A 23,261-nucleotide genomic window follows, 5' to 3' on the forward strand; every position below is an offset into this window, starting at 1 on the left:
ATGTTACCTTTAGATTTTGTTTATAAACAACTGGAATTTGTATAAAATGTATGCTGATTTTGTGCTTGGAATTTTAAAAGTGTAAACTTTATTGATAACTATCCTCATCCCTTGAAAGACAAGACAAATCAGGCAACTAACTGATAATGGATAAAATGAAACAATAAAGATGAGTGCAGAGATTTATATTCACAACAAGGGAAGGCTGGAAAGATGTGATAATATAAATGAAGTCCAGCCTGTCTAAGAAAAATAGTTACTGTCTCAAGTCAGCTTTCATAGAGGTGAGTTCAGAACTAAACATTGCAACCTTATTATACATATGTACACAAATAAATGTTTTCACATCTTTTTCCTTAATTAATTATTGTAAAGGTATTTATAGAAATTAACAAAAAATAAACATACCCTCACTTTACAATGTGATAAAAGCCCCCACATTGGCTGTGCACATGCCTCAAGTTCAGCAGCAAAGGCAGCATAGTAGGTCTGAGACTCAAATTCCACATGCTCATTTAGTTCTCGCTTGTTTAAGTTCATACCTTACAAAAATTAAAACAGATATAAGCCTTATTAAAATAAGATTTCCTATTAAAAATCAAATAAAATACTTCCTAGTACCAAACATATTCTAATATACACACAAATAGCAATATGTATAGAAATAAGTAAATTATTAAAAATATAACAATCTAGTCCTTTTGGAATTCTTTACAAACTAGATTTTCTTATAAATACTTTGCAAATTGTCTCTTATATAACATAATCGAATGTATTAAATTAAAAAGTTAAAATTATTTTAATTGATGCTAGTTGAAATTTTTATGAAAGCATTATGAATCTTCTTAGAGAATAGAAACTTCCAGAATAATGGTTTAAAATACTAAAAAAATTACATTCTTATTCTCCTGTTTCCATTTTAATATTTTGACGTTTTTATAATTCTGATGTATCTTCATGAATACTTTATTAAAGTATTTACAAATATCAATTAATTAGAATGAGACACTTCACATGTAACCAAATAATGTGCTATTATCTTTTAATTAGTAGTTGATAGCTCCACATTAGGCATTTGGTAAACTAAAGAAATTAACAAAAAAATAAAATTCATACCTTGAAAGAAAGATACAAAGTTCATCCATGTAACTAACAGACCATGGTCCTCCAAAAATTTCTTAGCCACACTTTGATGAGAAAGAATATTAATAAAATCACTGACAAGAGGCCAATAAGTGTTATTCTTCAGTAATGCTTCTCCACAGTTCACTACCACATGTAAACTATTTTCTTCATCTAAAACAAACACACACAGCCCAAAAATAAGTTTAAAAAAAACTTTACAAGGATACAGATTATATACTTTAGATTCAGAGACACCTAAATTCAAACCAAGTTTGCCATTTAATATCTATATGGCTTTAAACATGTTAGACTCTGAATAAATTTCCACATCTGTAAAATGGAAAAAGACATTATCTTAAGGGAATTAAATGAAATGTTAACATAATACTTAGCACATTATAATAATGTTTACTATTATGTCCAACATATTATATGATACTGAGTTAACTATGTTTATAAAACCACTAGAAGCCCGTTGCACGAAGATTCGCGCAATAGGCCTTCCTTCCCCTGGCTGCTGGCACTGGTTTTCCTCCAGCACCCGAGACCCAGGCCTTTGGTCCGACCGGAGCGGAGAAGCCAAGCCTCAAGGCTAGGCTTCTCCACTGCGGCCTCAGCGAGGCTTGCCTTCTCCGCTGTGGCCCGCAGTGAGGCTTGGCTTCTCTGCTGCAGCCAAGCCTCTTTAGTTTTCGGTCTTCAGTCTTCACTCCGGCTGGAGCCTACAGTCTTCGCTCCACACCTGTGAATGCAAATTAACTGCCATCTTAGTTGGGTTAATTTGCATACTCATCTGATTGGCTAGTGGGCATAGCAGAGTGACACCAATTTGCATGTTTCTCTTTTATTAGTGTAGATATTATTTTCTTGATTCCAATGACATAATGCAATATTTCAGTCCAAATCAATAAATATTTTTATTCCCAGATTAATCTCATTCCATCTTAGCTATCAAATCTGTGATTTAAACTATATATTTAATTACTTTCTACTCAAAGAATATGTAAATACAATTTCTTAGCAAAAACAGTATTTCAAAATTGAAAGAACAGAAAACACACATAAACTTAAGCCTTAAAGAAGTCCTCAAAAACATTTTTTTACAGTTTCAGTTTTTAAATCTTTTTTTGTTGATTTGAGAGAGAAAAAAGGAGGAAAGGAGGGAGGAAGACAGAGACATCGATTTGTTGTTCCACTTATTTATGCATTCATTGGTTGCTTCTTGTATGTGCCCAGACCAGAGATTGAACCCACAACCTTCGTATATAGGAATGATGCTATAACCAACTGATCTACTAGGCCAGGGCAAAATCCTCAAAATGTAAATACATTGCTGGAGAGGGGGTATGCTTATATAAAATCTTTTTTTTTTTTTTTTTTACAAAATCTTTACTAATAGAAGTTATCACAAATATATTAGCTCTCTTAACCAATTCCAATTAAACTGATTCACTGGACAAACAAGCCCCCCAATCCCACCGTAAAATACCCCAATAGCCATAATTTACAGAATGGTTGGTATAAAAGCCTAGTATAAGAGCCTAGTATGTATATGCTTATCCAGAGTCGTCAGTTTTCATTTCTGTTCATATAAATCGTTGTTTTTATTATAATTAGAAAATTTAAATTAAAAGTATATGAACTGATGAAATATGAAAGCATAGAGAGAAACATTACAAAAACTGGATCATAAGCTTTTAAGAGACAATAAAGATGCCTGAGAAAATGCTAAAAAATCTTGGAGGGAAAAAATCATAAAAGCCTAGAAAGATTTTTAGACATAGTGAAGCCACTAAGATCTAATGTTCCTATTCTACTTTAAGGAAACTGAAACTGAAAATCACAGATGATGCATTAAAGATGTGATATATATAAGAAAGACGAAGAACTCAGTCAAGGAAAGCACACCCTAAAAATGCTTTGCCCAAAATTAAGACTGGAGAATGAGCATGCATTTCTGTGTTTTAGGTTAAATGCATTGTTTAAGATAATGTATATTTTGTTGTTAATCCTCACCTGAGGATATTTTTCCATTGATTTTTTTTTCTTTGTTTGAGAGAGTAGAAGGGAGAGGGAAAGACAGAGAGAGAGAAACACCGATGGGAGAAGACACATCAATTGGTTGCCTTCCAGACCGAGATTGAGGATCAAGCCTGCAACCAAGATACATGTCCCTGACCAGAATCGAACCCAGGACCCTTCAGTCCAAGGGCCGACACCCTATCCACTGAGCCAAACTTGCCAAAGCAGTATGTATCATTTTTAATGATTCTTCACTTTAACCACTTACTGTCAAACTCATAAGTGAGGAGGGCTTCTACTGAACCTCTTAATTTCCATACATTAAATTTGGGTTTCAGTCTATGAAATTATTTTTCCAACTCTTGATGTTTAATATGAATACTTGCTTTCTTTTAGCAAGATTGATATCTGTTTTAATTTTTGCAAGGTATGAACTTAAACAAGTAAGAACTAAATGAGCATGTGGAATTTGAGTCTCAACTATGATGCTTTTGCTGCTGAACTTGAGGCAAGTAAGGGGACTCTTATCACACTGAAATTTAACTATATGTAAGAACAGGACCCACAAAGTTAAGTATACTCTCTTTTAGTGCTTCTCAACAGGATAAGAGAGGGTATAACTGAATGAGGAAGAGGGAGTAAGGGACTTTCTTTAAATAACCCACACCTGAGATTCAGAAAAGCCCTCTGACTGACAACTACTGCCACTGTAGTTGTGAGCCATTGATATTGATGGGAGAGTGCTTAGGGATGCTGAGATTTTAAAAATATATATATTTAAACATTGATCGCAGTTCTATTTCATTAAAAACAGAGGATAAGTAATCAGAATATAATTACCCAAAATCACTATTTTTCTTGACACTACTTTAAATATTAATCTTGTGAAAAACACCTTAGAATCTTTAATGACATAAAATGATTAGTACTTCTATTTTTCCCTGTGTACTTTCATCACTAGAGAGTAATGATTCAATGTTAAATGAGAGTCAATCATCAACAATTATTTATTGAGCACCTGCTGAGGACCAGGTAGTCTATTAAGCTCTGAGATTAAAGTGGTAAATAAATCGACTTATATAGTTTCACCCAGCCAGTATGGTTCAGTGGTTGAGCATCGACCTACAAACCAGGAAGTCACAGTTAGATTCTCAGTCAGGGCACGTGCCTGAGCTGCGGGCTAGATCCCCAATAGTGGGTGTCCAAGAGGCAGCCGATGAATGATTCTCATCATTGATGTTTCTATCTCTTTCTCCCTCTTTCTTCCTCTCTGAAACCAATAAAAATATTTTTTTAATTTTATTTTAAAAAAGACTTACATAGTCTCTCTTTTCACTGAGATTAAGATCTAAGAAGACAGTGGGTATGATAGAGACTATAACAAGAAAAGTACAGGAAGTCATAAGAACAAATAAAACTAGTCTACAATTCAGGAAGACTCTCCTGAGGAAGAGATATTTAAACTGAGATATACAGAATAAAACAGGAATTAGAGATTAGCCAAAGAAATTAGGGATGGAGAAGAAAATGGTGTTCTAGGTAGACAAAGCTGTAAAAAAAATAAAAAAGAGGCCCAGCTGGTATGCGTCAGTGGTTGAGCATTGACCTATGAACCAGGAGGGCATGGTTAGATTCCCAGTCCGGGCACATGCCCGGGTTGTAGGCTTGGGCCCCAGTGTGGGACATGCAGGAGACAACCGATCAATGATTCTCTCTCATCACTGATATTTATATCTCTCTTTCCCACTCCCTTCCTCTCTAAAATCAATAAAAATTATTTTTTTAAGATAAAATCACTGAGACAAAGAATGCAAAGAATAGGTGGCAGAAATGAGGCTAGAGATCCTTATAAATCAGCTTCAGGAGTTTGAAGTTCATGTAAAGAGAATGGCAAGCCACTGGAAGGTGGCAAGGTGGTAAGAAAGGGGACATGATGTGTAGCGTGGAGAGTGACTAAAGAATGGTGGTGATAACTAGTGGTAGAGGACTAGAGATAACTATTGTTTGAGCTATGATGGTGACATGAAGATGCAGAGACAAAGAGAAGTGGCTATTTTAAGATGTTTAGACTATATCACCAAGGAGCAACAAGAACTCAGAAATGACTCCTAGGTTTCTAGGTTGGGCAGCTGTGTAGATGATTATGCAGTGGTACCAAAACATAAATTTGTGTACTCATACACACACACATATACACATACATACATACATACATACATGCACATACAAGATAACAGAAATGAAGCAGGCTTGATAGAGAGATACTGAGTTTTTGGTGTGGACATAGTGTGTTTGAGTTGCTTATAGACACTGAAAGAATATAATTCAATAAAGTTTGATATGAAGGACAGAAGATCAAACTAGGATTTCTAGCAACTACAGATATTCCTGTTGTTATGCAACGCCTGGTTTTAAGTCCCATTTTACCCAGAATGATTTAAAAGGCAAACTGAAAATTTCAGGAATTTGAAGTTATGAATTATGTTTGGGACAGCACAGTGGTATGGTGTAGAAATGAATACAACAAAATAAAAATGTAATGTAGGGGTCACTAGCAGATGCTCTTCCCTTTTTTAAAAATCTTTTTTAATTTTTTATTTATTGATTGGTTTTAGAGAAAGGACAGAAAAGAGAGAGAATCATTGATGTGCCCTGTCCAGAAATCAAACCCAAAACTTTGGTGTATAGGGATGACACTCTAATCAACTGAACCACCAGCCAAGGCAAGGCTTTTCCTGTTTTTTAAAAATATATCTTTTTATTGACTTTTAGAGAGAGTGGGAGAGAGAGGGAGAAAGAGAAATATCAACGTGAAAGGGAGACATTGATCAGCTGCCTCCTGCACACCCTGCCCCGGAATCAAACCAGCAACATTTCAGTGCACAGAATGGCACCACACCAGCCAGGGTGAGGCTTTTTCCTTTAAATCTTCAGCTATTGCTGTGGTCACTGAATTCTCATTGTGTCAGCTCCTGTATTTACTATAGTACAGAAAAAACTTTCAATTTATGCAAAGGTTAGATGGAGACTGTTAAAAAAAAAATTAAAAATAAAGTATAGAGAAACCAAGATGGCGGCATAGGTAAACACCGGAGATTGCTGCCTCGCACAACCACTTCAAAAATACAACTAAAAGACGGAACGGACATCACCCAGAACCACAGGAAGGCTGGCTGAGGGGAAATTCTACAACTAGAAGGAAAGAGAAAAGCATACCAAGACTCAGAGGAGGTGCGGTGCTGAAGTAGAATACAAAGGTGCGGAGGTGCGTGCGGAGCGGCTGGCGGCTGAGGGCGCAGTTGTCTGTTTCAATTGGGAGGGAGTCTCAGGCTCTGAGCTCCAGTTCCGGGCGAGTCTCTGGGGACCCAGACTCAAACGGGAGAAGCGGGACTCTCTGGCACCGATCGGAACTCGAGGGCAGCTTTGTCTCCAAGGTACTTGCAGCGGTTGCTGGGACACTGAGAGGCAAAGCCTCTGGGAACGGGACTGAGAGCAGCCATAACTGCTCACTCCGCCCACCCTGTTGATCCCCTGGGACCCACCCCACTCAAGCCTTGCACGGAGGCATTTGCTGGTTAGCCTCAAGCAGAGGCTAGATTAGCACCGCCCTAGAGATCCAGGACAGAAGTTTTCCCACTGCAGACACAGCTGATTCTCACAGCCAATTGGCCTGGAGGCCAAATCCCTCCCAGTGTTACCTACAATAATCAAGGCTTAGCTATAACAAGACTGCACACAAAGACCACAAGGGGATGCACCAAGAGTGTCTACCTCAGGTAATTGGGACACTTAGCACAGAAAGCCACTCTATCAACACAGCGAAGCATAAAAAATGCCGAGACAAAGAAACAGGACACAAATGACAGAAATGGAGGAAAGCAGGCTGCTGGATATAGAATTCAAAACCACACTTTTGAGGTCTTTCAAGAGTCTTCTAGAGACTGCCAATAAACTTAATGAGATGTACAAGAAATCTAATGAGACCCTCGATGTTGTGATAAAGGACCAACTAGAAATTAAGCATAAACTGACTGAAATAAAGAATATTATACAGACTCCCAACAGCAGACCAGAGGATCGCAAAATTCAAGTCAAAGATTTGAAATACGAAGAAGCAAAATACACCCAACCGGAAAAGCAAAATGAAAAAAGAATCCAAAATACGAAGATAGTGTAAGGAGCCTCTGGGACAGTTTCAAGCGTACCAACATCCGAATTATAGGGGTGCCAGAAGAAGAGAGAGAACAAGATATTGAAAACCTATTTGAAGAAATAATGACAGAAAACTTCTCCTACCTGCTGAAAGAAATAGACTTACAAGTCCAGGAAGCGCAGAGAACCCCAAACAAAAGGAATCCAAAGAGGACCACACCAAGACACAGCATAATTAAAATGCCAAGAGCAAAAGACAAAGAGAGAATCTTAAAAGCAGCAAGAGAAAGAAACTCAGTTACCTACAAGGGAATACCCATACGACTGTCAGCTGATTTCTCAACAGAAACTTTGCAGGCCAGAAGAGAGTGGCAAGAAATATTCAAAGTGATGAATACCAAGAACCTACAACCAAGATTACTTTATCCAGCAAAGCTAGCATTCAGAATTGAAGGTCAGATAAAGAGCTTCACAGATAAGGAAAAGCTAAAGGAGTTCATCACCACCAAACCAGTATTATATGAAATTCTGAAAGGTATCCTTTAAGAAGAGGAAGAAGAAAAAGGTAAAGATACAAATTATGAACAACAAATACACATCTATCAACAAGTGAATCTAAGAATCAAGTGAATAAATAATCTGATGAACAGAATGAACTGGTGATTATAATAGAATCAGGGACACAGAAAGGGAATGGACTGACTATTCTTAGGGGGGAAAGGAGTGTGGGGGATGGGGGAAGAGACTGTACAAAAATCGTGCACCTATGGATGAGGACAGTGGGTGGGAAGTGAGGGCAGAGGGTGGGGTGGGAACTGCGAGGAGGGGCGTTATGGGGGGGGAAAAGAGGAACAAATGTAATAATCTGAACAATAAAGATTTAATTTAAATTTAAAAAAAAGAAAGTATAGAGATCCTGTTGTAACATCTGTGGCTAGTTATATTTAATACATTTAAAGCTCATTCCAATACTACTCATGCAAAAATGAGAATAACTTATGATGCTTTTATAAAACCAGTAAATATGTACTATGAAATGCTATACTATTTTTAAAAGTAGAAAAAACAGCATAGCAGCTAAAGATAATTTTAGACCTGGGCTTAGAAATAATGTAATTTACTAGAAAAAATACATTTGTATTTAAAGATCTTAGAAAAGTTACCTATAGCTATTTAGCTTCTAGAACATTCAACTTGTACAAGAATTTCCAGGACAGACCAATTTCCAGCACTTGAAGGGAAGCATATATAGAAAACAAATAAGACCATGCAATATGATTTCACAAAATATGGGGAAAATGAGAAGAGCAGAGATATCAGGACCAAGTGCCAAGAAACACTAACATCAATATGACAAGTAGAAAAGAGTACTGGGCCACAAAAAGAGCAGAAAATCAATAGTGTGAAACGCTACTGAAAATCAAACAAGATAAGGTCCAAAGAGTGGCCACTGATTTCTTCATCATGTCCATGGGTGGGGAACATCTGGCCCATGGAAGTCATTTGGTCTTGCCCTGCCAAGGCATGAGTGGCGAGCTAATTAAATGTTCGACCAAATATAGCAGGCAAATTTTTAAGTTGATAAAGTTGCTTGACCCAAAAACGATATTATAAATATCCAAATGGCCCTTGGCAGAAAAAAGATTCCCCACCCCTGATGTAGGCCATAGAAAGGACTACAATGTAATGTATTATATAAACTGGGACTCTTTTGAGACTAAAAGAGATTATATTAATAACTATATCAGAACAACAGTCATAATTTGGAGCTGTTTTGGGAACATAGGACATGTGGCCACTGGAGTCGTCGACAATTTTAGAAAGAACAACAGAATGATGGAAGCAGACACTAGAATCAGGGGTGGGCAAACTTTTTGACTCGAGGGCCACAATGGGTTCTTAAACTGGACGGGAGGGCCAAACAAAAGCATGGATGGAGTGTTTGGGTGAACTAATATAAATTCAAAGTAAACATCATTACATAAAAGGGTACGGTCTTTTTTTCCAATAGTTTTATTCATTTCAAACGGGCAGGAGCGGGCCGTAGTTTGCCCACGGCTGCATTAGATTGAGGTAAGTTATTGAGTGATTAGAGATAACAAAACAAATTCAAAAACCCTCTCTGGAAAGTTATCTATGGGGAAAAAATGGGAGGCAGACGCATATACAAATATTCTTCTTCCCATATATTCTTCTTTGTAGACCAAATAAAACCATATAATGTAAGCACAGCAGAATCATTTAGTCAACAAAATAGACTGCAGATTCTTTTCAAAAGAGCAGATACTTCTAAATTTAAAAAGTTTTCTTGTTTATAAATTAAAAATACTATTTTTAAAAGGCCTTTTCAAAAATAAAAGAAAGAGCAATATGTATAGTTAGTAGTTAAATCTCTAAGAAATAAAAGGTCGTCTTACATGAAGATAGAAAAACTATAACAAAGTGGATTTTAAATTTTCCTTTAAAGAAGTGAAGAGGTATATTGCTTAATGCAGGGGTCCTCAAACTTCTTAAACAGAGGGCCAGTTCACTGTCCCTCAGACCGCTGGAGGGCCGGACTATAGTTTAAAAAAAAACTATGAACGAATTCCTATGCACACTGCACATATCTTATTTTGAAGTAAAAAAACAAAACGGGAACAAATACAATATTTGTATTTGCATGTGGCCCGCGGGCCATAGTTTGAGGACCCCTGGCTTAATATATAAAATGTATTATTCTCCCACTATACCTACAATGGGAAAATAGTCCCACAGTGGGCAAAAGTATGAGTTTTGAAGTGAAACACCCAGCTGTACATCTTTACAGCTGTAAAACTATGAACTATTGATTTAACTCCCTAAGCCATAATTGCCTCATCTATAAAATGGAGAAAGCAATATCTATAATACATATAAAGTACTGAGAAAAGAGCATAGCATACAATGACTGCTCAAAAGATAGTAGCTATCATAATTATTAGCTAGCTATTATTGCACATATAGCATGTGCCCTGCACTGAGCATATATCAATTTTCAGGCTATGGTATCACATCTGAAAACAGACAATAGGAGATGATATGCAGAAGAAGGCAACATTGGAACAAAGCAAGTCTCAACTACAGAAAATGGGAAGGTCCTAAGATTTAATCTGAAGTACTGGTTGTTGTTATTTTAAAGGTTAACTCCAGGTGCCAACAAGAGAAGACACAGTCTTATCAATGTTGGCCTGGCTGTGTCATGGTGAAGAACAAAAATTCTGAATCAGAGCATATGAATTCTGAATCTTGGCTCTGTCATTTACTAGTTGTATACTCTATGGCAAATGAACTAACTTCACTACACCTCAATTTACTCATCTTTAAAGTGGGGATAGTAACAATGTCAATCTCAGAGAGTTGTTCAGAAGTTTAATTAAAACAACATACAAATAGTATTCACATAGTTCCTAATACATAGCAAACATTCACATAATATACATTACTATAGGGAGGTAAAGTCAAGATGAAAGACTTCAGAGAAATGAGAATGTGATAAGGTCCTAGAAATATACGGCAATTTGAGGAGTATCAACCATACAGTGGGCACAAAATAAGAAAATCAAAGATTCATTATGGCAGCACAGAAAAGTCAAAATTTATTCAACTTTTACATTATAAAAAGTATAGGTATAGTAAAATGTCTGATAGTAAAAAATTTATAATAAGAAAAGGAATATATCTAATTAGGAAATGTTTAAATTATAGTAAAGCCATATGATATTAATACCTGCAACCATTAAAACACATATTCTTGACATGTACACTATGGTAACATATTTTTAAGTATGTATGTATATATACATATAAATATATTATCATCATACAAAATGACAGAAAATATCCCAAAATGTTAACAAGTTATTTGTGAATAACAAAACTACAGGTGATTTTAGGAGGCCAATGCCTTATCCATTAGGTGACTGGGGCTTCTAAACTACAAGTGATTTTAAAGTTTTGTTTTAAATGTTACTGAAAATTTTCCAAAAATTTCTTTTACAAATATGTACTATTTTATAATATTTTGAAAGCTATTTTTAAACACACAAGGTTTTAAGAGTAGGTATACACAGTATACTAATAAAACTAGTGAAAATAATTCTGAGTTTACCTTGTAGCTCACTTTTAATAAGGCAACTTTCCATCATGTATAATAGCACAGTGACCATAATATCCAGCAGCTGACATTCTTCTGTTACCTGTCTTGCTAGCTCCTCATTGCTGAACAACTGAACACTAATATGAACAATTCTGTTAGACATCGTGTCTGATTCATGACTTTTCTTCAGTGTTTTCATAATGAAGGCATAATGCTGAACAAAAGTTTTTGTAAAAGCAACCTGTAAATTTTTTAAATAGAAAAAAACCCACATTAGTTTAACTTTGACTTTTATTACACATTTTCCAATATATTACATTAACCATATTAAACTATTAATTAGTTTGTGATGATGTCCAAGGTAACTGAAAAAATAATTTCAATGATGACAGTAGTCTTAAGTCATATTTCCCCATTTTTTGAAACATCAGCAAAATATTTTGATGGTTAAAAAATATTTAATAGGCATTTTAAATTATTAAAATTTTAAAGCAACTACAAATACCATAATTTAAAATACAAATTCTCACTATGCTCATAAATAAATCAATTTATTGTCAAAATATTTCTCTCTGTTCTGTGCTACCTACTTTAAAAACAAAATCTAAAGTCTCAGCTAAAAACTATCACAGGTTTCATATAACTTAACAAGTGAGTCAATGTGATTACTCCAAAAGAAATATCTTCTCCTATTTGTTCAGAAAGACGACTAATCTAACTAAATATTCTTTCTGTGTAACATGTACATTTATTTCCTCTGTTATTTTCCTAAGCAGTTATAACGTCACCAAACAATGGCATTATTAAAGTGAGGCCCTATTTCCTAAGCCATAAAAAGAACTATAGCATGATTCACTTTCTTTTTCATACACTAGGCTATGTCACTTTGCCATAACTATACAGTGGTAACAGGTGAGTCCAGACACTCTGGGACTAGAGACTTCATCTACCTACATGAGTACATTAGTCAATAACTGTTCTGTATTTAACTTTATGGCAGGCAGCTACTAATTCCATGTTTTCCCATACCTAACCCCACAATCTAAATTCAATTGCCCCATTACACATACTCATAGCATCTGTACCTCTCCTTCGAAGAATTTGTAACAACATATTTATTTGAGCAATTATTTTTATGTTTGTCACCCAGCATTCCTTTGGACCAAGTTCCATGCAGAAGGGCAACCCTTAGGAATTCTGTTTAACAGTGGTGCTTTGCCACATATCTTTGATACTATGCTTCTTCTGCAGACCCTATGTTCTTTCACAGTGTTATATCAGTCCTCAGAGCTACAACACAATAAGCCATAGCTGAGATATATATTTTTAAAATTTAGTAGAGAAAGGGCAAAGAATAGGGAGCAAAGTTCAGAAAGGAAGGGGGGAAATGTACATACCTTATACTCTTGATCTGGAAGCATATTGAGTAAGAAAGTTACCATCTTCTGAGGGAATTCATATTTTATAGTCCAAAACAATAGTTCTTCTAGGAAACTTTTATGTTTCAAAACATCCATTATGGATTGATCTGTGTTAAAAAAAATTTTATCATCTAATGATTTAAGTTTCTCATTTCATTTAAACCTTACTATAATTAATAACCCATCAACCCCAAACACCTAAATGTATCTAAACATTAAGGATACCTTTTCAATAATTCAATGATAATATTTACAATATCAAGCTAGATTTCTACCTTCTCCACAGTTTATAAATAATAAGATACTAACCCCTATGTTTTAAGATAAGGCAGTTACTTAAAAAATAATTACTTATCCTTAAACATAAACCATTTACCTAAAATTTCTACTAAGATTAATCTTACAAGAACAATATTCACGATACTTAATTTAAAACAGTAATAATTATCAATGGAACAAAATAGAGAGCGCAGCTATAAAACCATATGCATATGAACAGATACTTTTCAACAAAGAAGACAGAAACATACAATGGAGTAAAGATAATCTCTTCAATAAATGGTGCTGGGAAAATTGGAAAACCAAATGCAAATGAATGAAACGGGATTACAGTTTGTCCCCATGTACAAAAATTAGTTCAAAATGGACCAAAGACCTAAATATAAGATCTGAAAAATAAGTTACATAGAAGAAAACAATAGGTATAAAACTTAATGGACCTTAGTAGTAGAGAACACTTTATGAACTTAACTCCAAAGGCAAGGAAAGTAAAGGCAAAAATAAATGAAAGGGACGACTAGTATATCAAACTAAAAAGCTTCTGCACAGCAAAAGAAACTGACAAAACAAAGAGGCAGCAAACCGGATGGGAGATACTTGCAAACAGTAGTTCCGACAAAGGTTTCATTTCCAATATATATAAAAAAAAAACTCATAAAATTCAACACCAAGCAAACAAACAACCCAATCAAAAAGTGGGCAGAGGGCCCGGACAATGTGGCTCATTGGTAGAGCATCAACCTATGAACCAGGAGGTCACGGTTTGATTCCCGTTCAGGGCACATGCCCGGGTTGCAGGCTCAATCCTCAGTGTGGGGCATGTAGGAGGCAGCCAATCAATGATTCTCTCATCATCATTGATGTTTCTCTCTCCTTCTCCCTTCCCCTTCCCCATCTTCCTCCCTGAAATCAATATATGTGTGTGTGTGTGTGTTTTTGTTGTTTTTGTTTTGTTTTATCTTAAGTGAACAGAGGACCTGAAAATACACCTCTCCCAAGAAGGCATACAAACAGCCAACAGATATATGAAAAGATGTTCATGAACAACAAATACACATCTATCAACAAGTGAATCTAAAAATCAAGTGAATAAATAATCTGATGAACAGAATGAACTGGTGATTATAACAGAATCAGGGACATAGAAAGGGAATGGACTGACTATTCTTGGGGGAGAAAGGGGTGTGGGGGATGCGGGAAGAGACTGAACAAAAATTGTGCACCTATGGATGAGGACAGTGGGTGGGGAGTGAGGGCGGAGGGTGGGGTGGGAACTGGGAGGAGAGGAGTTATGCAGGGGGAAAAGAGGAACAAATGTAATAATCTGAACAATAAAGATTTAATTTAAAAAAAAAAAAAAGATGTTCAACCTCACTGCCAATTAGGGAAATGCAAATCAAAACTACAATGAGATACCACCTCACACCTGTTAGAGTGGCCATTATCACCAAGACAAACAATAACAAGTGTTGGAGAGGTTGTGGAAAAAGGGAATCTTCATTCGCTGCTGGTGGGAATGGTACAACCACTATAGAAAGCAGTCTGACAATTCCTCAAAAAATTAAGAATAGAGCTACCATACGATCCAGCAATCCCTCTTCTGGGTATATACCCGAAAAACTCAAAATCATGTATTCGGAAAGATATATGCACCTCTATGTTCATTGTAGCATTATTTACGGTGGCCATGACATGGAAACAACCAAAGTGTCCTGCCATAGAGGACTGGATAAAGAAGATGTGGTACATATACACAATGGAATACTACTCAGCCATAAGAAAGGATGAAATAGCACCATTTGCAACAACATGGATGGACCCTGAGAACATTATGCTAAGTGAAGTAACTCAGTCAGAAAAAGCTAAGAACTCTATGACTTCACTTATATGTGGGAAACAAAAATGAAACTTATGAACACAAACAGCAGTGCAGTGATTGCCAGAGGGAAGGGGGTGGGGGAAGCATGGGGTCCTAATATATGGTGACAGGAGAAGCTTTGACTTTGGATGGTGGGCACATGGTGCAATATACAGATATTGTAACATAGAAACCCACACCTGAAACCTATATGTACGTTCATGTTGACCAACGTCACCCCAATAAATTTAAATTAATTAACTAATTAACTAATTAGATGATAATAATGGTTTTAAGCTAAAAACATACTATTAAGGACATAAAGTCCAAATCTAAACTTTTTAATTTTTAAAAAAAGAGGGGAAATCTTTACAAATTCAATAATTTATTTCTTCAAAATTATCCTTCATAAAAGAAATACTAATTTCACCAGAAAGAATAATTACTAATGCATTGCTTACCATAGTATGCAGAAGCATTTTTTTCTAGTAAAAATATACCAGGTAAAGTATAAAGAGTGCTAAATATGCTTACTTGCACTAGACTCAAGAGTTCCTCTTCATGTATACAATGCCCCTTTCTAATAAAAGTATTCAAAGGGGGATAAAATTTCTACTGGAAAGCCTATTTTTAAAGCCAACTGCCACTCCTTGAAGGCTAAGGCTGTCTCTTGCTAAACTCTGAATCTTTGCCATACTTAGTCAACAGCAACGTCTCAACCAAATACGATGAACGAAATATATTTAATACTTTAGCTATCTCTTTCACTTTCTCCAATTTTCCCCCTAAAAATGAACTAATTCTGACTATTAATCTCTGTTGGAGCAAATGATCTTGGGCTACTGTTCTGAATCATCATCTCTATATAAGGACATCAAAAGGATATAGCAAATATCAACTGTGAGCAGGCTAGTTCAATGATGGTGCTTAAGCAGGAACTGGAACTAAATGAAAGATTTTTTAAAAAACAGTATCACATGCACCAAAATATGCAGGTACAGCCATAACTACATTACAGTTCAAGTTGTCTTGCAGGATAACCTTGTAGAGTTTTTTCAATTAACCCTACCCAATTTCACAGTTCTTTTATTGTTGAGCAATGTGTTCACACCACATCTTGCTCAGGTAATGAGTCTACTCCAACTCAGATGTATCTCAAGAACTCAGGTAAAAACATGGACAACTCAAGTAAGTCAAAGGGTCAGGTAGCCATATGGGTTTCTATTTTTTCAGGGATCACAGCTTCTCTGCTGAGCCAGGGAGAAGGGACACATGTTTGTAGGAGTATGTTTGCATCCTGGACTGCAGACCAAATTTCATGCCCTTTGCTAGTAGCCCACAAGTTAAATGCAGCAGCCTATATAACTAAGAACACTTACAAAACAAGCCTCAACTAAAACTATCCGCTTGCTCCACCTTTCCAAGCAGTTCCAAATATTCCACAAGATATACTTAATTAGCACCAAAAATAAGAAGCTTGTTTTCATCAAAATATTATTTTAACCTCTGGAGACTCTTGGAGACCATGTTAACCCAGACTATAGACATGTTAAACTTCTGACCGTGGCAAAAATCCCAAGTGCAGGCTGCCAACTAGAAACAAGTACTCAATTGCCCAGCCAGTTTTGCTCAGTAGTTGAGCATCACCCCATGCACCAAGACGTCACTAGTTTGAGTCCCAATCAGGGCACATTCATTTATTCACATTCTCTCTTTCACCATCTCTACCTTATTTGTCATTTTCACTTTAGAATGCATATACCAAATTATAAAAAGATGTAATCCAAACTAAAACTGTACACCTAAAACACTGGCTCCAAATTAAACAATTAATGAAACGACTTATATTTTTCTGGCTCAAAAAAGATAATGAACATTTTATTTTAAAAAACATATAACAAAATCCCAATAGTAAGGGTTTTACTTGCTTTTGAGGTCCCCCACAATCACCCCCTAAAGACAGTTTCTCCATTATTCGACAAATATAATAACATAATTCTCTTTTCAAACACACCTTGGATGTCAATACGAATGGCCAATCAAGTGTTCTTAGAGATTAAGCATTTAGAAACTTTTTATACAAGTTAAAAATAAAATATAAATACCTTTGGTGCTACTGCTTAGTTTGACCCTTTTTCTCTTGCCCAGACCTTGACTTCCATCCTGATCCTCCTGGAGGAAAACAGAATTAGCATTATAATAATGCTATTCATGAATTTATATATTTTACATAAATATATGTATGCTTATAAATGATTAAATATAATATAGTCATGCTTGCATATTATTAATCAACACATTTTACTTTTCTGTATTTGCTGTAGTATCTTTTAATGCTAATTTTGATTAAATTATATAATGAAAATCCTTAGTATTAAAATATAAGAGCTCTTAAACTTAATCTGTTCTTCTAACACAAATGGCCAAAATAAAAATTTTCCTAACTTTATAAACATCATTTCATACGAACAAAGAAGCTGAAGGGGGAGTCGAGCAGACTGGCATAGGAAGAAAGGAGAGAAGGAGCAGAGGGCTAAAACAATCAATAAAGAAAAATGCTTTGAAGAGTCTAAGACAAAGAAAAGTCATAATCTGCACCTGGGGAAATCATTTGGATGCCCAGGAAAACATCTTGGAGTGGTTTGAGGCAGTCTCAAGGGAATGGTACACTGCACCACAGCAACAGAGTGGGAAGCTAGGGAGCTGAGACAACACAAAGGGAGGAGGAACAGAGGAAACAGCCTGCCGATGGTGAAACCAAGGTGTGGCTAGAGGTGTGCATCTTAGGGAAGGAGCCCTGGGCATAGGCGCACATTTCTAATTTTCTTTACGTGTTGCTGAAAAGGCTCTTGCTTTCTTTATAGCTGAATTCAGTTCTTCCCCTCCAGCTAAATGTTATGATTCCACTCCATTTTCCCAGCTTTCCTAAACTAGGAAATTGCATATTAATTCAAAACTTCAATTCTATACTATCATTTTCCTATTTTCCAAACATAAATGAGCCAACTGGTATTATAAAGACATGTATGGTAGCATTTTGGCATATAGTCTGCTAACAATGGAGTTGGTGGCATGTTAGAATGTAATACAAATTCCCAGATTTCTCAAGTAGAGCCCATCAAATCTTGAAAGCAGAAAAGTAGGCTCGGATTCATAGTGCTGTTCTATCTACTATTAGAGCTTCCTTGGCCTACACACCATAGTCTTAATTTCTGGTTTCTATCAAATCCAGCATCAGTCCTCAGGGCCAGTCTGGGGTTTTCCAGAGCTACATTCCACATTTACTGAGCACTTCAATATGCCCTCCCTATTAATCCCCACCCTTGCCAAGGCCTCCATAGTAACCTACCAGGCAGCAGGACTGACAAACTACTACTCCTCCTCTGCTACCCTCACCCTTGCCATTGGAGAAACTCAACCAGAATAAAACTTGGAGCCTTAAAAGACAGAAAACAGACACAAGAATGTAAAATCAGCCCTGGCCAGTGTGGCTCAGTTGGTTGGGTGTCATTCTGTGCACCCAATGGTTGCTGGTTCGATTCCCAGTCAGGGCACACGCTCGAGTTGTGGGCTTAATCCCCAGTGGGGGACGTGCAGGAGGCAACTGATCAGTGTTTCACTCTCACATCAATATTTCTCTCTCCCTCTCCTTTTCTCTCTCTCTCTCTAAAAATCAATTTTTTAAATCTTAAAAAAAAAAAAAAAAAAAAAAAAGAATGTTAAATCATGCCACAGGACCCAGGGGATTCCAAAGTTTGAGATTTTAGCTAATAGCCATTCTGAAACTGTTCTCCCAGCCCTGAGAAAAAAGACAAATTTGGAAAATCTATGTTATATCCCAGGTTAGGATTGCTTAATTATTTCTCTTTTTTTAAAATATACTTTTATTGATTTCAGAGAGGAAGGGAGAGGGAGAGAGATAGAAACATCAATGATGAGAGAGAATCATTGATCAGTTGCTTCCTGCCCGCTCCCTACTGGGCATCAAGCTTGCAACCCGGGCATGTGCCCTGCCCGGGAATTGAACCATGACCTCCTGGTTCATAGGTTAACACCCAACCACTGAGCCACGCCGCTGGGTGGCTTCATTATTTCAAATATAAACTTCCTATGAAAAGAATATCCTTGATCAACCAGTGGTCTTGGAAATATAAAGTTTTATAAATTTCCCAGTCTTATAGTCTAAAAGACAAGTAAAATTAGTCAGACAAAGGAGGGGAACATCATTCCAAAAAGATAAGACAGCATAAGCAAAGGTGCAATAACAAAAGTCCATAAACATAGACCAGTGAGGTGGGCTGGACATCATAATATATATCAGCCAAAGCAAGAAAAGGAGATTATCTCCATCTAAACTGGTGGGAAAATGGGTACTCTTATACACTGTTGGTAACATTATACAACAGTACAATTTTCCTGAATGGCAATATACTTGTCATAAGTCTTTAAAGTGTATTTATCATTGGAACAGAAATTCCAGTTCTGGAAATTTATCCTAGAGAAATAGGAACAAGTAAATAGGAACTATATGTATAAGTATTCATCACATTTTATTTATAACAGGGAAAAAAAAGAATCTTTGGCTTCCAACAACAGGGTACACACTAAATAAATTATAACACACTTTGTACCCTTTGAAGAAAAACAATGCTAGAGTTCTAAATTCACTGTGACCAGAGAGATGTTCAAACACTATTAAAAATGATAAAAGGATCTCATACGTAGAATAGCATATGGAATATAAAACCATTTAAGTATTGGTAATATATATATATATATGTGTGTGTGTGTGTGTGTGTGTGTGTATATATATATATATATATATATATATATATATATATATATATATATATATAATCTATCTATATAAAAGCCTAAGCAGCCAGAACACCAGAACAACTGAAACTACTGGTCACTATGATGCACACTGACCACCAGATGGCAGATGCTCAATGCAAGAGCTGTCCCCTGGTGGCCAGTGTGCTCCCACAGCCAACCTCTCGTGGCCAGCCAACCTCCCATGGTCCCTCCCCCCATCCGGCAGGATCTGGCCGGCAGCTGGCAGCTGGAAAGAAGGCCCCGGCTGGCAGCCAGAAAGTCCCAATAGGCCCTGATCACCAGCCAGGCCTAGGGACCCCACACATGCACAAATTTCATGCACCAGGCCTCAGGTACACAAATAAAATCTGTTAAAGCATACTCCTTGTTACAGATGTTCAAAAAGACCATTAGTGAAAAAGGCAGAATACTGAATAGCACGTACAGCATGAAACCCTTAAAATATACTATATATGGGGTGGGTTAAAAGTGAGTTCACAGTTGCTGGTATGAAAATAATGCAATAATTATTAAATAATAAGAATAAACTGTTTTGTGTACTCACAACTGTAAGCCTGCTTTGCCAACCCCAGTATAAAAATGTTAGAATACAGATGTTTATAGTAAGACATCTCAAAGTGATAAGAATAGGCAATTTTATTATATTTTTGTTAATGTCTATTTTCTCTTTACTCAATAATGAATATGGATTATAGCTCTAAGTTAATTTTTTATTAGTCTATTAATTTTTAGAGAGAGAAAAGGTGAGGGAGAAAGAGATAGAAACACCAGGAAACCAAGATGGCGTCATAGGTAAACACCGGAGATTGCTGCCTCGCACAACCACTTCAAAAATACAACTAAAAGACGGAACGGACATCATCCAGAACCACAGGAAGACTGGCTGAGTGGAAATTCTACAACTAGAAGGAAAGAGAAAAGCATACCGAGACTCCGAGGAGGTACCGTGCAGAAGTAAAATACAGAGGTACAGAGGCACATGCAGAGAGGGCTGGGGGCTGAGGAAACGGTTGTCGTTTTCAATCGGGAGGGAGTCTCAAGCTCTGAGCTCCAGTTCTGGGCGAGTCTCTGGGGACCCAGACTCATACGGGAGAAACTGGACTGTCCAGCATTGGTTGGAACTCGAGGGCAGCTTTCTCTCTGGGGTGCTTGCAGCGATTGCCAGGACACTGAGAAGCAGGGCCTCTGAGGGTAGGATTGAGAGCAGCCATAACTGCTCGCTCCGCCCAAGCCATGCATGGAGGCTTTTGCATATGAAAGGCCTGGCCATTTGCAATCTGATAATTACCTAATAAACTGCAGCTGCCCCAAGGCCCCAGGGCAACTTGCATTGCTTCATAGCTGGCTCCTGCTGGATAGCCTCAGGCAGAGGCTAGATTAGCACCTCCTTAGAGATCCAGGAGCCAGTGTGCCCAGTGGTCAGAGTGGGACCATCCAGATTGCAGCTCCTCAGATCCATAAAGGACACACTCAGGGGGCAGACTCAGTAAGCACCAAAGCCCCATTGAAGCAAGTCTTGCCCCAGAGGGGTGTCTCCAGCACAGAAGTTCTCCCACTGCAGACACAGCTGATTCTCACAGCCAATTGGCCTGGAGGTCAATCCCTCCCAGTGTTACCTACAACAATCAAGGCTCAACTACAACAAGACTGTGCACACAGCCCAAAAAGGGGTGCACCAAGAGTGTCTACCTCAGGTAATTGGGGAGGCTGAGCCACTGGGCCCTATAGGACACCTAGCACAGAAAGCCACTCTATCGACACAGCGAAGCATAAAAAAAAAAAAGCGGAGACAAAGAAACAGGACACAAATGACAGAAATGGAGGAAAGCAAACTACTGGATATAGAGTTCAAAACCACACTTTTGAGGTTTTTCAACAATTTTCTAGAAACCGGCGATAAACTTAATGAGACCCTTAAGAAATCTAGTGAGACTCTTGAGGTTGTGATAAAGGACCAACTAGAAATTAAGCATAAACTGACTGAAATAAAGAATATTATACAGACTCCCAACAGCAGACTAGAGGATCCCAAGAATCAAGTCAAAGATTTGAAATACAAAGAAGCAAAATACACCCAACCAGAAAAGCAAAATGAAAAAAGAATCCAAAAATACGAAGATAGTGTAAGGAGCCTCTGGGACAGCTTCAAGTATACCAACATCCGAATTATAGGGGTACCAGAAGAAGAGAGAGAGCAAGATATTGAAAACCTATTTGAAGAAATAATGACAGAAAACTTCTCCTACCTGCTGAAAGAAATAGACTTACAAGTCCAGGAAGCGCAGAGAACCCCAAACAAAAGGAATCCAAAGAGGACCACACCAAGACACAGCATAATTAAAATGCCAAGAGCAAAAGACAAAGAGAGAATCTTAAAAGCAGCAAGAGAAAGAAACTCAGTTACCTACAAGGGAGTACCCATACAACTGTCAGCTGATTTCTCAACAGAAACTTTGCAGGCCAGAAGGGAGTGGCAAGAAATATTCAAAGTGATGAATAGCAAGAACCTACAACCAAGATTACTTTTATCCAGCAAAGCTATCATTCAGAATTGAAGGTCAGATAAAGAGCTTCACGGATAAGGAAAAGCTAAAGGAGTTCATCACCACCAAACCAGTATTATATGAAATGCTGAAAGGTATCCTTTAAGAAGAGGAAGAGGAAGAAAAAGGTAAAGATACAAATTACGAACAACAAATACACATCTATCAACAAGTGAATCTAAAAATCAAGTGAATAAATAATCTGATGAACAGAATGAACTGGTGATTATAATAGAATCAGGGGCATAGAAAGGGAGTGGACTGACTATTCTTGGGGGGGAAAAGGGTGGGGGGGATGCGGGAAGAGACTGGACAAAAATCGTGCACCTATGGATGAGGACAGTTGGGGTGGGGGGTGAGGACAGAGGGTGGGGTGGGAAACGGGTGGAGGGGAGCTATGGCGGGGGGAGGGGAGAGGAACAACTGTAATAATCTGAACAATAAAGATTTAATTTAAAAACAAAAAAAAGAAAGAAACACCAGTGTGAGAGCACATCAATCAGGTGCCTCCTGCTTGCTCCCCAACAGGGGATCAAGCCCACAAGCCTGGCACATGCCCTTGACAAGGAATTGAACCAGCAACTTCCTGGTGCACAGAAAACACCCAACCGAGTCACACTAATATTTTAAATACTAGTTCAGATTTCCAATCCTAATTGCAATAATCTGCATAAGATAATGGGCTACTGTGCTACCTATTACAACTCCATCACTAACTAGAAGAAATTCACTAGCCTGAGTAAATCAGTTAATTCTATGGAATTCAGCTTCCTCTTCCATAAATAGGTTAAGCAAGATAGACTTTAAGGTCACTTTTAGCTTTAACATTTTTAATGTTTATAACCTTTAAATTGTCTCCTCCTAATTCTCATTTTTGCTTTGTTATATTACAAGATTCTTCTATTTCT

At 37.0% G+C, this 23,261-nt stretch overlaps 1 protein-coding gene across 13 annotated transcripts in view; it reads right to left on the reverse strand.

Moving 5' to 3' along the window:
- UBR3 (ubiquitin protein ligase E3 component n-recognin 3) overlaps window positions 1-23,261 on the reverse strand; it is a 179,641-nt gene that overhangs the window by 110,908 nt on the left and 45,472 nt on the right. For 12 of the 13 annotated variants that reach the window (XM_059704151.1, XM_059704152.1, XM_059704158.1 and 9 more), the window contains 5 exons: window positions 17,077-17,143; window positions 12,811-12,941; window positions 11,426-11,654; window positions 1,117-1,296; window positions 409-542 (listed from right to left, as the gene is read on the reverse strand). In XM_059704151.1, coding sequence (XP_059560134.1) covers window positions 409-542; window positions 1,117-1,296; window positions 11,426-11,654; window positions 12,811-12,941; window positions 17,077-17,143 — 741 coding nt within the window. The remainder of the gene's footprint in view (window positions 1-408; window positions 543-1,116; window positions 1,297-11,425; window positions 11,655-12,810; window positions 12,942-17,076; window positions 17,144-23,261) is intronic. The other variant, XM_059704159.1, reaches the window with a different exon arrangement.

This window comes from Myotis daubentonii, chromosome 7, assembly GCF_963259705.1.
Source record: "Myotis daubentonii chromosome 7, mMyoDau2.1, whole genome shotgun sequence".
NCBI lineage: Eukaryota > Metazoa > Chordata > Mammalia > Chiroptera > Vespertilionidae > Myotis > Myotis daubentonii.